General features: G+C 43.9%; 1 protein-coding gene across 2 annotated transcripts; it reads right to left on the reverse strand.

Moving 5' to 3' along the window:
• Positions 1 to 34: 34 nt before the first annotated feature.
• On the reverse strand, positions 35 to 12387 carry fam83hb (family with sequence similarity 83 member Hb). Of its 2 annotated transcripts, XM_065472118.1 has the most exons (8): positions 11954 to 12387; positions 5870 to 6061; positions 5462 to 5788; positions 4442 to 4606; positions 4182 to 4306; positions 3541 to 4098; positions 1073 to 3407; positions 35 to 574 (listed from the first exon to the last, which is right to left on the reverse strand). In XM_065472118.1, the coding sequence occupies exons 2-8, from the start codon at positions 5990 to 5992 to the stop codon at positions 554 to 556; spliced, it is 3654 nt and encodes a 1217-aa protein (XP_065328190.1). In that variant the 5' UTR covers positions 5993 to 6061; positions 11954 to 12387; the 3' UTR covers positions 35 to 553. The 2 variants fall into 2 exon arrangements, with proteins under 2 accessions (XP_065328190.1, XP_065328187.1); XM_065472115.1 differs by having other exon boundaries at positions 35 to 3407.
• Positions 12388 to 13367: the final 980 nt, after the last annotated feature.

Genomic DNA, 13367 nt, shown 5'->3' on the forward strand with positions numbered 1-13367 from the left:
CCCCCCCCCACCAGAACTTTGGCAAAACCCTCAATGGGCCACTGGCACATGGTGAATCCACAAAGACACTTTCTCCCATTCAGTTTCAAGCAAGCTCCAGCTACAAAGTGGCCTGCACACAACACTGGTACTACACGTGTGCCGTGTTTTGTGACTGGCACATTATATGTTTTTGCTTCTCAGATGCAACACTTCCCTTTTCGTCTTTTAGTCCTGTTCACAAAAGCTCATTTACAGGTAAACCTGTGCTACCTTTTTTTTTTGTATCCAAGTAGAGTCTTGTTTCTCTCAGTCACCATATAAGGAAAAAAAATAGAACAAGGTCTTGGCAAAAAGGCACATTCCAGACTCAATGACTTTAGTTTGTTTTCACCATTTTATAAGTCGTCCTTTCAAGTTTTATTACTTCTTGTGAAAAATCCAGAAAACGCTGTAGTGTTAAGGCCCAGAGGAACTCTCACAGTGTCGTTGGCACAAACGTGGACAGTGGAGGTTTTTTGATAGTCTTGCATTAAATAAGTTTCCGTGTAAAAGGTCGCTCCTCCATCTTTCGTTATCCCAGGTTATTCCCCATCTGTTAACAGAACAACAGGGATAACAGTGAAATCTCTTTACCCCCTGCCTTTCCTCCTCGCTGGCCTTCAGCAGGACGTACCGTGCTCTTTGCGCCATAATCACGCTTGCATCTGTTCAGCTTAATCAGTTAATTATTTTTTCTGAAAGCAGATTCTCTTTAAAGTAGTATAAACATCCATAACAGTGATGAACTGTGGTTTTGCCAGTCTCTTACTGTACATATAAGACAATCACATTTATCCAGTCACTGCTCAATAGCTAATATATAACATTCATCTGCTGTTTTTTGAGAACAAAGACTATTTTCAAACATTTCTGTAGCTATGTAGACCATTTCAAAATATATAATTTTTAAGCTAAAACCCTGGTTTCCCTCTTGGATTCCTTTCCCTCCCCTCTTGGTGGTTTACACCTAAACATATTTTTGTGTTGTTGTTTTTCCTCATATTGCTTTCCCATCTACGCTGCAAACATCTCCCTTACTGTGATAGACTACCTCAAAACGGCTGTAGACCTTCTTCTCCTTCCTCAGGCTCTCTATCCTCCTCAGCAGTCCCTCCCGCTCCTGGTTGTTGCCCTGCGGTCGCAGAAATCGGTTCCTTTTTAAGGAGTTCTGTTTCTCTGTTCCTTTATCTCCAGCATCTCCATCTTTGTTCCCTCCCGTCTCCTCCCGCTCCTGGCGGTTCTTTTGGCTGTTGGCGGAGATTTGCTCCAGAATGACTTTGGTGTCGTCTCGTAAGTTGCTGCTGTACAGAACAGAGCTGCCCGCGGGCTGGTATCGGGACGTGACAGATGTTCCGGTTGTTGATGTTTTATGATTGGTGGTGGATTGATCAGCAGTCGTAGACGCTGTATCTTTAGACGATGAGCTCTGTTTTTTGCTCGAATTGTCAGTGACCTCTATGACCGTGCTCATGCCCCTATCCTCTCCCGAGGTTTTCTTTTCTTTGTCCTTGGGTCCCAGGAATCCCTTTAGCCTCTGAGTCTGCTTCTTTAGGAAGTCGAGTGTCTTACCCTCACCCTTTACCTCACCAATTGTATTGATGGATGTGGTAGAGCCCATAACCTTTTGCAGCCCTTCCTTAGAGTCTTCATGTGACAGAGTTGAAGAACTGTGAGAGCGACTCTTTTTCATTTCAGTCTTCTCTGCGTCTGTAGCATCTGTGGTCAAAATTTCCTCCCCGCAGGAGATGCGGCGAGGATTTATCCCTTTAAGTTTCACCGGCTCCTTCTTGAAGATCTTAGGTGAAGGCAGAGGCTTTAGAGACTTGAATATATCTTTCTTTTGACCTTCTGATGCATTCTCCTCTTTCTGAGACTGCACTATCTCTGAAGGCTTCTGTGAGCTTGTAAAAGGCTTGGGAAAGATTAGTGGTGGCCTTGATGAACTGACTGAAGGTCTGCGAGTATTGAGCTCAGCCAGTTTTGCTGAGATGTCTGGCTTTGTCTGCTCAGGCTCTGCTGTACTGAGTGTGACAGCTGGGATCTTCAAAGTTGTTGTAATGTTGAGAGGTTTATCAGAAAGATCTTGCTTTTTTTCAGCGGGTTCTAAGGCTTTTAGCGATGACTCTGTCTCTGTTTTCGAGACTTTTGTCTTGGCAGCTAGGTCTTTGAAGTACTGCAATCGGCTGGCCGGATCATTCATGTTCACAGATGATGAATCTGTGACTTTAGGTTTTTCAAGTGTAAATGTTGTCTTTACTCTTTCATTAGTTTCTTTAGGTTCCTCTTTAGGTTTAATCTCATCTTTTAACCGTATCTCCTTTTCCTCTAGCTTCTCCTGTTTTTCTTCTTTCTCCTTCTTCTCCTCAGTCTTCCTTCGCCAATCAAAAGGCTCACGAGATAATGACCTCCTCTTTTCTAGGATCTGGGCCACAATGGATGAAGTGCGCACTGAATCTAACTCCTCATCTTCTTCTGTCGCTGGTTTTAGACCTAAGCTACCACTGTGTATCTCTGCCTTAGAAGATGAGAATATAAGTGAGGAGCGCAGTCGAGAGCTGCGCTGAAGAAGCGGGTTAACACGCGACCGGAATGACTCGTGTTTGGATAGAAGGAGTTCTGGACCACCTTTCGCCTCCGCATCTGTGCCCCCCTCCCTTGCTGTACTCCTCTCTGGCTCCCTTTCCTTCTCCGCCTCCCTCTCTTTTCTGTCCAGTACAAGGCGGGAAGGAAGTAGATCCTTGAACGTTGGTAGGCCAGAGTCTTTGTTGCTGCTCTCGGGTAGTTTAGGCTTTCCAAAACGTGGCCTCAGGATATCAGGTCTGGGCTTGGGAGGAACATTTGGTGGCTCTTTTATTCCATAGCGTGGAGCTGAACTTTCAGTTTCAGTTGGTTGCACAGCTTGAGAAGGTTCATCAAAAGCATCAGGACCCATAGGCTGAGCCAGGCCTTCTTCTCCGGTGTCCTCATAAGTACTTAGATAGGAGTGGATTCTCCAGCTTCTCAGGCCTTGCTTTACACTTGAGTCCTCCTCATGCTCTTGATCAAATTGTTTGTTAAAGTGTTTCTTCTCAGGTGGGTGGGGGTGTGTTGGTGAGCTCTGACAAGCATACGCCTGTCCTATGGTTGGCCTCTTATGGGAGGATCCTCCCCCATACCTCCCAGCTAACGGAGGGGCATTGTGGCCCTCGGGTCCTCTCAGGTCCTCAGATGAAAAGTAGTCTCTGCCATACTGCCCAGGTGGAGGCTCCTGGTCTGAGCGATAACTTGAGTCTGAATACTGGTCAATGGAGAGGTGCGGAGGACGGCCTCGAAGTCTGTCGAAGTGTCCGTGGCCAGAACCTGGCCCGGGCCCTTCACTGTAAAAATGGCTGCTTTGAATCTGTTCTCTGTAACGAAAGTGCAGCACATATTGTTTATTGCTTAATAACTTAATAATAAACCATACATTTTATGTTTATGGTTCACGTGATAATTCTGCATTATTCTGATCACAGCAGGAGGTTTTAAAGGTTTTCCTACCTGTGGAAGTCTGTCTCGTCCAGATTGTTCATGACTCTTTGCTGCATAAACTGTCTTGAAGATGCGTAGGTTTCCTGGGTTCCTTCTGCATAGCTGTGCCTCTTGAAGGCACTGGCGCTCATCTCCATCTGCCTGGACACAATGGACCGCCCCTGCTCCAGGAATGACTGCTGAAGACGAAACTGCTGCTGTGAATACTTTCCAATAGTAATTCCTGACCCGGGCTCCAGGGTTTGACGAAACGCGTCATTTCTCCGGAAAGGAAGCATGGGGTTACGATCAGAGTCACCATAGGGGAAGGCAGGGGGAATCTCAGGCTGCCTTCGGTAACCTACTGGGTTACGCAAAGACTGGGACCTCTTTAATCCAAACTGGCTGCCTAAATAGTTGCCGGTGCTGCTGGGATCAGAGACAGTAAGCGCTGTATTGTTTGGGTCAATAACCAGAGGCTCCGACTGAGCGTAGAGAATGCGAAACTCTTCATCGAAGGTGGCAACGAGCTCCCCAAGGAAGAGGTGGGCGATGCAGCGGTGGATCTTCTCATAGGACCACATGAAACTATAGCATGAAGAACAGTAGAGGAAAAGATTATTTAAAGAATAACTGAGTGCTGATGTTATTAATACTATTAAATTACTCACCTGTAGTTCCCACTGAGTACAGCTCTGCAGTCAGCCAATAGGAAACGATCTTTCACCTGCCCTTTAAATGATTTCCCTGTCCGGGTGTAATAAGGTATTCCCGCCACAGTGCGGACACGTATCCACTATAAAATCAGAATTTCAACTCTGTTACAGATGCATATGTGATCATTATAAGCAAATACATAACAAGACCCAGCTGTTAGCGCCTTTTTCTTTTTAATGTTGTTTTCAGATAATATCATAAAATTCAAACTGACCGGAATAAACTCCAGGTTGACTTTGCAGTTGAGGACCATAGAGACAAAGTGATGAGCCTCCAGCTGATCCAGTAAAATATAAACAGGAACGTGTCGTGCTGCGGCGTCCAAGAGGTCACTAAAGATGTCAATATCCGTGAACATGTCCATCACCACAGCGATAACCTGGAGCAGGAGCAAACACACAAAAAAGTTTATTTCAGTTCAGTCAGGACAACTGTAGTCAAAAGGAAGTCTGGTATTTTGATCTGTAGTAATTAATATTTATATCTGGCTATCCTGGGACCTCTTTGCCCTTTCACACCCACATGTGGAAAGCATGGTGGGAAGATCAGCCACAAGAACTCAGCACAGACCAGTGGAAGCAACAGATATGACACTAACGAAGAAACACCATTTAAAAAAGGCTTATATAAGATTTATGAATAAAATGCAGTAAGAGGGTGTTGTTGAGTGACCTCCGTGTGCTTGTTGACAGTTAACTCTGAGTTCTGGCAGGCTTCAGACATGTATTCCATAAACACATCGGCAAGAAATGTAGGACAGTTACACACACGACCCACCACACCAACAGGTTTGACTGCTCACTGGATTTGGCATTCTCGCTTCCATTAATCAGGTATTTTATTTAGCTAAAGGCCAGCCAGTTATAAATGTTTCTGAAAGGGCGTGGTGGCAGACTTGGCAGAGAGTATAAAAAGTGAGATGAACTCAGCAGCGAGATAACATAACCGTCGTTCACACCATGTCCCTGGCAGCTCTCTATCTCACTTTTCTTTCATATCTTCTAAGGTAATAACACTCTGAGGTAATAAGACTTGTACTGCAGTATTACCTATAAATAAATAAAAGCTCCTCGTGTTTTATCTGTGAAACTGGATATGTGCCATGTTCTGAGTCGGCACCTTAAATATATGAATTTATAAACACTGGATTTTTTGGTTGATTTTTCTTTCTATTGTCTGGTGAAACAAAACCACTCCTGCATGTTTTAACACATTCTTATCCTCTTCTGCTTACTTGGCGTGCGTTCTTGATGAGTCTCCTCGCTTGCTCCTTTATGCTTGGCATGTCAGGATCAGAGGGGTTGACTAGAGTGGTGACCTCTGTGGGATCGACGAAACTGTGCTGCGGCCAGCCCAGATCCAGCCCCGGGGCAGCCAGGTCCGACTGAACTGGCCAGTAGGTGTCCGAAGACCCATCGTCCTCGAGGCCTCCTTCGTGGTACGTCAGCTCTAAGACACCGGTGGGCTGGCTAGGCCCCTGGATTGTCGACTTGATGTGTTCAATTTCTGGCTGTGCCAGAAAACCGGCCACATCTTCCTTCTGGAGGAATTCATAGTAGCCCTGGTGTGTGAAGAGAGAGAAAAGTTTAGGAGATCGTAAAAGCAGTGTGTATGTGTTTTCATGCATTAGAGCAACGCTTACCTGAGTGTCGTTTTCTATCAGAGCATCAATAGCTAGACGATACTCCTCACGGTAGTGCGGAGGAAGGTAATTTGGGTCGAGAGGGTTATCGCCTATCGATGAACTCTGAGACCGGTGCGGCATGGTTGGAGGGGGTCAGGTCAAATTTTAAGGCTCAGGAGTAAGAAAAGGTGAGGAAGGAGGAATTTAAACCTGCAAGGAAAAGGAAAATATAAAATGAGGTCCCACAATAATTAATAATTAACGTCATCACAGCTGGTTTTGTACTCTATTTGCACATACTGTAAATATCACACCACTCCCCCATCCATGAGACACAATACTTATGATTCAACAAAATATCCCCTTGGGTGTTGAGAGGAAAAGACCTTTGTGTCCGGACACACAAACAGACGTTACCTTTAACCACGCACACAAAGCAACTATTGTCGCTGAGTCAACGTCGGCTTAGCAGCAAGTAACAGTTTAACAGGCAAATTTGTCACAATGTTAACAACTGTAACAGATATTTATTGCTTGCCTACACAATTAGCGGAACACTTCTATGAAACTAACAATACTTTTTGACATTGTGTGGGATTGCAGGTAGTAATGAGTAATACTCAAGAAAGCATGCATAAAAGAATGGTGCTATGAGAGAGCAACTCCTTCAACTTAAAGGTAGAACAGGTAAAAGTATCATATTTCTCAAGTATGATTAATTGAATTAAATGAAAAGACTTCACTAAAATAATACCAGCGATTAATCAGCCTTCAGTGTGGCTTATTGAAAGAAACTGTATATAAAGGTGAGAACAAAGTGGAACAGCTGGATACAGAAAAAGCAAAGGGAGGAGACGAGATTAAAGAGAGCAAGAGGAGAGGTGGGAAAGGCGTGAGGAGTTGTAGAGACAGGTTCTTTCATATCACAGTAAACTTGCCACGCTGGTGCGTCATAATTCATGTTGCTGCTTAGACCTTATCCTGAAAAATCTGCCAGTCATGGCAACCAAACTTATTTAGATGGGCATGATGAGCAGACCATGACTTAACTTAAAGAAGTCACAGGTCCGCTGTTGCATAACACTGTGTGAATATACGCCTGTTTCAATGAGAACGAGATAGTGACATTTACGATTCACATGCCAAACTTTAAGAGGTGACTTTGGCATGACTAAGACGCAGGTTTGATTGTTCATCTATCAGCAAGGGTAACACACCTGCACAAACACACAAACAATCTCATGAAGCTTTCGCAAATGTGAAAATGAATGATTGTGATGGCGATCTCGATCTCTTTCTTAAAAAAACAAGATAAAACAAAGGTTTTGCCTAAGTGTGATTTCTCTGTGTGCCCTTCTAGTTTTATATGTGGATGAATACAGTCATCAGATAAAACAAGGTTAGGAAAAGCAGCTGGTGAGAGGCAAAAAAACAGTTAAACCACATCAGCTAAAGAAGCACCAAAAACCAACATAAATGTCCACATAATTTGAGCTGTAAAATGTAACATATAGCACTTTTCTAATCTTATCAAGCAAACCATCCTTTCTTATGGCACGTTTTCTGCCTGACATACTGCACACAAGCAGTTTAGAATCACATACATGTGTTTGAACTGTGGGAGGAAGCTGGAGTTCCTGGAGGAAACCTACCAAAGGCACAGGGAAAACATATAAACTCCACACAGAAAGGTCCCCACGGGACTGAAACCAGGAAACTTCTTGCAGTGAGTCAACAATGCTAACTGGAGCCCAACCAATACTGATATTTGTCAGTTAAACTCTTTAACACATGACAGCTTACTAAGAAAAGCCCTTGAACCCTTAAAGCTCTTTGAAGTCTGAACTGAGTGGTTTCTGTCACATTTCAGGCCTGCTTAGAAAACAAATAACTGGATTTGCATTAGTTAGTCATGGTGGCCACTACCGAACTATTTTAAAGGTAATCAAACCATCTTTATTAATATATACCAAGGTGTCAAAACCCACCATTAATGGTGTGTGTGTGTGTGTGTGTCCAGTTTAAAAATAATCTTGTTTCTTTGTCACAGTAAGTTGTTTATGCTCGGACCAACTCTGCTTGGATCAGCTGGTTGCTTGTGGAGCAACAAACACGAGCTCCCAACAGGGAAGTTACAGAATGGACCAACTACGCAACATCAACACTCACACTGTGGTTGAGGGTGTCTCTCCCATCTCTTCTTTACTTTTTAAGATTTCATTTGTCAGCTGTTGTAATTAATGATACCTGTATGTTGGTAAATAGCTAATAATGAGACCACAGTGTCGTCCAGCAAACAAACGCTGAAACAGATCGGAGGATTGTTTTGTCTGACAAAAACTCAAAAGTCAAAGGCTCCCAGTGTACTAACATAGAAAAACATATAAAGCAGGTTATCGCCTCAACATGTAATCATGCTTTTTTTGTTTTTCGCTTGTATTATACACTGCATAATGACCATGAAAGGGTTATAATTTTAATTCTTACTAAGAAAGTACCCATTAACTTTTCATCTATTACTGCTGATTGTCAATAATGTCCAAATAAAACAGTGGAGTATTTAGTTGGCCACTTTTGTACATCCATTTACCTGCTTTCAAAAGGTAAAGTAGATACTTTACTAAACTGAGGGTTTCTTTGGCATTAGATAAAGAAACAATGAAAATCCCAGGCTTGATTCCAACCCACAGCACACTTGCATATTATGAACCATCACTGAGCAAACCAGAGCACCCACTGAGCGATGTTTGATGTGGTCCTGACAGCTGCATGCTGGAGGGTTTGCATTCTGGTGGAGAAAAGAGTGAACAACCACCACGCTGCTTAAGTATTTAAAGTAAGCTGGCAATGTTAGGAAACATACGTGACTTATTTTTTTATGTAGCATGTGGTCGAAAGAGGAAGTGGATACACCTAGAGTCTGAGCAAATTAGGGCGTGTGTGTAACCCGGGGTCTGAGAGGTAGGGTGGGTAAGTATTTAGTGAGGCTGTACCTGCTTTACAAGTGTGTGTTTGACATGTTCTCTGCAAACTTTCAAGCACACCTGAGAGATTAATGATGGTGATAGCTAAGGGCTGAAAGTCCTAACCCACAATCAGAGGGACAGCCTGGTTTACTCAGCGACCTGGTGAGTCATCGAGTAGCCTGGTTGGCGTGGCCTGGGGATAACTTGCAACAGACTGCCGAGATGGTGATTCATCTGCTGACAAAATGGCTGACATCCTGTTTCCCTATTCATGTGGAGCCATTGAAATTAGGGCTTTGTGGCAAGCCGTTGGCTTTCCATGCTCCACGGTGGTCAGGGAGGAATGCCGGGGCACACATGCTTGTTGCATGGAATTATTTTGCCCCTGAATTCCAAGTCATTTGATTTGCCTAGTTTTGCTCTTTGTATCTAAGTCATTTGCAGCACCACGGTGCCCACTGTGTACATAGGTGTACTGCACTGAAGCTGCAAATGAAGTGCATAACCGATGACAGCCACAAAATAACAGAAAAACTCACATGTAGCAACACAACAGTCCAAAAGTCAGAGTTAATTCCCTCGTGAATGGAAAGTTGTATTATAGAGTGCAAGCTGAACATTCAAACCTAATCTGTAGGAACAAACAATAAGTTCACTGTCACGTTTGAGAAAGAAATGTAGCAAAAATAACTAACAAGAAGTATTTTTGGTAGTGTTACTGTTTTTGTAATCAAGTGATTATCAAAAGCGTTGACAGCAGCTTGAAGGAAGGCAGCCTGGGGAGGAAATGACCTAATTGGTTAACTCAGGAGCACGGTGGCATTAAAAAGAGCCAAGGCGGGTAGAGGGGGATGGGGGTTTCCTTTGCATCCTCGTCATCGCTGTGTCACCGTAGAGTGGGGCAACAGATGAATAACACAATGTCAGAAGCATGACAGACTTTCCCCGCCTCACCTGGCCGACTGGTAGGATATTCAAACAAATACTGCTGCTTTGTTTGCTGTTATAGCAACTGCAGCGAGCATCAAACTGCAGAAAGTGTCTCATGATGATCAGGATGCCTGTCTTTACTACCTTTGTTGTGAAGCTTTCAGAGGCTCACAGGAGGACGAGGCTGCCCTAAATGTACCATATAAACAAAGGCCGGTCTGAAACACTAAACCCTGGCAGACAGGACATGAAGGCAGCAGCAAGACTTCAGCGCCTCTGAGCTGATAAACCAAATATTCAGACGTGCACAGCGTCTGCTCACGAAGCGTACAAACGGCCCATTCTCGGCATTCCTGCGCAAATGCTGAAAAGAAGGAGAGAAACTGGAAGGTGAAGAGCAGAGGGAGTGTAAATTACATCTGTCCTGACATGTGAATCATGAGACGCGTTAGAAGCGAGCCCGAGGACACAAACTATCAAGAAATAAAAACACAAACTAAATCCTCACCGCCTCTTTCTGTCTGTTTTCTCTCATTCGCATCCGAACACGCCTCACTAAACAAACACTCCAATTGATCCGGCATACCATTGGCCGGTTCGTGCTGTGTGATAATTCGGTGTGTGAACCCAGGTTGAGAAAACAATACTTAAAAACAGGTTTGGAGAGATGAACCAGTGATCTCCAGATGCTCCCGTCAGAACCTTTCAGTGACATTTTTTTGTCAGATGAACCTACACAGACGTAGATAAGTGCACACACACACACGGCACTGGTTGTCTCCCTGTATATCATCACACCTCAGCGTGTGCACAAAAGACAGCTTAAATGAATTCATACAGTATGTGGGAACATACGGCGGCTTGCATCCTCCCTTTTGTGTTGTGTGTGTAGCTGGGGTTTTAATGCAGCAGCACTGCTAGAAAAACTGGTCCACTGAGATCCCCGCCATCTTTCCAACCGCCTTAAAGGCCTGCGGTCATCCTGTATGGAAAACCCAGCAGCGATGGCATCAAAATATTTCCACTTCTTCTTTCTCCTTCCCAAAAGCACACTAAACCTCACGCATACATAACAACACCTCTATAACCAGACCCCCGTTTTCTATACCACACACAGCAGTGCAAACAAATAAATGAATGGCACACAGCCTTGGCCTTAAGGCCAGTGTGTGACAAGATTAAACCTATAATAGGAAGCACACATGCACATGCACAGACCCAGCGCAGGGGGAAAAATGGCACTAACATTCCCACTACTCTTCAAATTATAACCACATGTCGTGCTATTTCTGAACAGTGACTCACTTTGAACGATGCGAGGGAAAAAGCATGCGATGGTGAAGTTTAAAATCAATACACACTCGAGTCAAAACAAAAGTGCCAAAGTGCCTGTAATAAAGACACAGTAAAAAAAACCCTTAAACCAAAGCCTTAGGTAGGGAGTAGGTGTGAAAGAGAGATGCACTCTGAATGTTTGGACTAAATAGTTTTAACATAAAGTGAGTGGTTCTTGCATGCATCACATTTAATTTTTCTTTTTTTCTTTTTTTTTAGGTTGAAACCTTTAAAAATATTCTCCCTGAAGTGTTTGTTTCTTTCCTCAACAAACAAGTTTTTATGATTGCAGGCTAATGCCTTTGTGTTACTGGAAGGATTTCAGGTTGGTTATAATGATAGTGACTGGCAGTGCATGCATGCTGTTGTGCAACCAGTGCATTAGGCACACTTGTAAAAGTGTCCCTGCCCTCTCAAGCATTTTTTATTAGCTGTAGTTCCTACAGAGCCACGCAGACAAAGCACTAAACAGGTTGTAAGCATGCTTTTTATTCTGGTCTTTTATGAAAGTCTTCACAGGGCTGGAAAAAGAGCAGCACAGTTTGTCTCTTCCAGCCTCCCAGCACTGAGCCCTCTGTGTACGCGGGCTGTAATAACATCGCTGTTGCACTGCAGCTACCTGGATGACTTAATTCTGTGTAAACCTCCAGCGGCTTATGAGGAAATGAGGAAAGTAGGCTGCATTTCACTTTTTATTAATCCGCAGAGTCCACAATTCAAGCTTATGGACAGGGGAGAAGATAAATAGGACGCTTTTTGAAGACAGGCGATAATAAGTTAGAGGTTAATATAAAACTGGACAGATCACAACAGAGCAGGACAAGACAATGGCTCTTTTGTCCCTCAGCTTGCCCTCGTTTTAACTTCGTACCTCCTCACTTTGCTGCTGAACTCGCCTTCTCTCTTTTTCTCTGTGCACCGACGGCTTTATCTCCTCCCGGTGAAACCGTTGATGTGAGTCTCCTTCCCGTCCGCGCGTCACATTCCTCGGATCGGACAAAAAAACTCCACCCAAACCTCCCCCCCGTCTCCAGTTGCGTGCACCCTCCACCGCCGATCGGCAAACAGAGCGGACTCTGCGCGGACTCCAGGCCCGGGTTCAGTGTCGTCCCGGCGGTGTGTGACCCTGCAGCAGCCGCTGTCACAGTAAACGGAGAAGGAAGCGGCGGGGCGACTCCTGCGAGGCAGGGCTTTCCCACCAGTGAGACTCCTCCCAGACCAGTTGATCGCTGGGAGTGGAAGACTATTGGAAGTTCTCTCCCCCGGGCACGTTTCAAAAGTAGCTTTTATGTCATGGCTGCTGACTGTCAAGCAAAAGAGGAAGTTTCTCCAAACTCGCAAACTTTTTCCGTGCCCGTGCAGGAGTTTGGCCCAACTGGCGGTCCGTACAATGAATGCTTTATTCATCCTTGCACTTGACTCTTTGACATGTTTGTCCGATGTTTGCTCCTTTTTGCTTGCTCTCGTGTTATTTGCACTGCGAAATGTTTTGTCAGTAAAACAAACAATTTGAAACTCTCCATCAATAAAATGCACCATATCAGGGATTTTAATGCTACATTATAAACACAAGCAAGGCTTTATTTAATTTAAACTACAGCCTTAAACTCACTAACCTTTTTTAAAAAAAAATTATGTCCCTGAATGTAGTTATCTATGCTTTTTGCACATATACCAAAGAAGTGCAAAGAATCAGTGTTAATATTTAATCTCAAATCTGTAATTAGTAGTATTTTAATCAATGTTTCAGTTGTCTAGTCTTTAAATTTTATGGAGGAGAGATACGGTGATAGCAACAGCCCACCCTGACTGAGACCCCTGAAGGGATGCTGCTCAGTGTTCATACTGCAGGTTGTTGCTGTTTAAATGTTAATAAAACCAGTGAACCTGTAATTGCAACATATACTACGTCAGAGGACTATGACAGAGATGAGATCACCACCTGTTTAATCTTCTTTCCATCATATCTTAAAGACCTGATAGTGCCATATCACCACTATGAAGGACTCCGCTCTAACTCGGTGGCTTACTTGTGGTATTTAAAAGTAGAATGGGAGGCAGAGCCTTCAGTTTTCAGGCCCCTTGTCTGTGGAACCAGCTCCCAGTTTGGATTCAGGAGACAGACATCCTCTCTGCTTTTAAGATTAGATCTAAAACTTTACTTTTGATGAAGTTATAGTTAGGGCTAGATCAGGTGACCTTGAATCCTCTCTTACTTATGCTGCAATAGGCCTAGGCTGCTGGGGGCTTCCCATAATGCACTGAGTCTCCTTCACGCACCTCTT

Source organism: Pelmatolapia mariae, linkage group LG22, assembly GCF_036321145.2.
Source record: "Pelmatolapia mariae isolate MD_Pm_ZW linkage group LG22, Pm_UMD_F_2, whole genome shotgun sequence".
Taxonomy (NCBI): Eukaryota; Metazoa; Chordata; class Actinopteri; order Cichliformes; family Cichlidae; genus Pelmatolapia; species Pelmatolapia mariae.

Bases quoted from the DNA above. Each gene is read 5' to 3' on its own strand.
- fam83hb (XM_065472115.1), bottom strand. From the start codon at position 5,992: ATGCCGCACCGGTCTCAGAGTTCATCGATAGGCGATAACCCTCTCGAC. The intron at 5,789-5,869 runs GTAAGCGTTGCT...TTCACACACCAG, and splicing joins TGATAGAAAACGACACTCAG to GGCTACTATGAATTCCTCCA. The intron at 4,307-4,441 runs GTCAGTTTGAAT...CTGATTTTATAG, and splicing joins TCAACCTGGAGTTTATTCCG to TGGATACGTGTCCGCACTGT.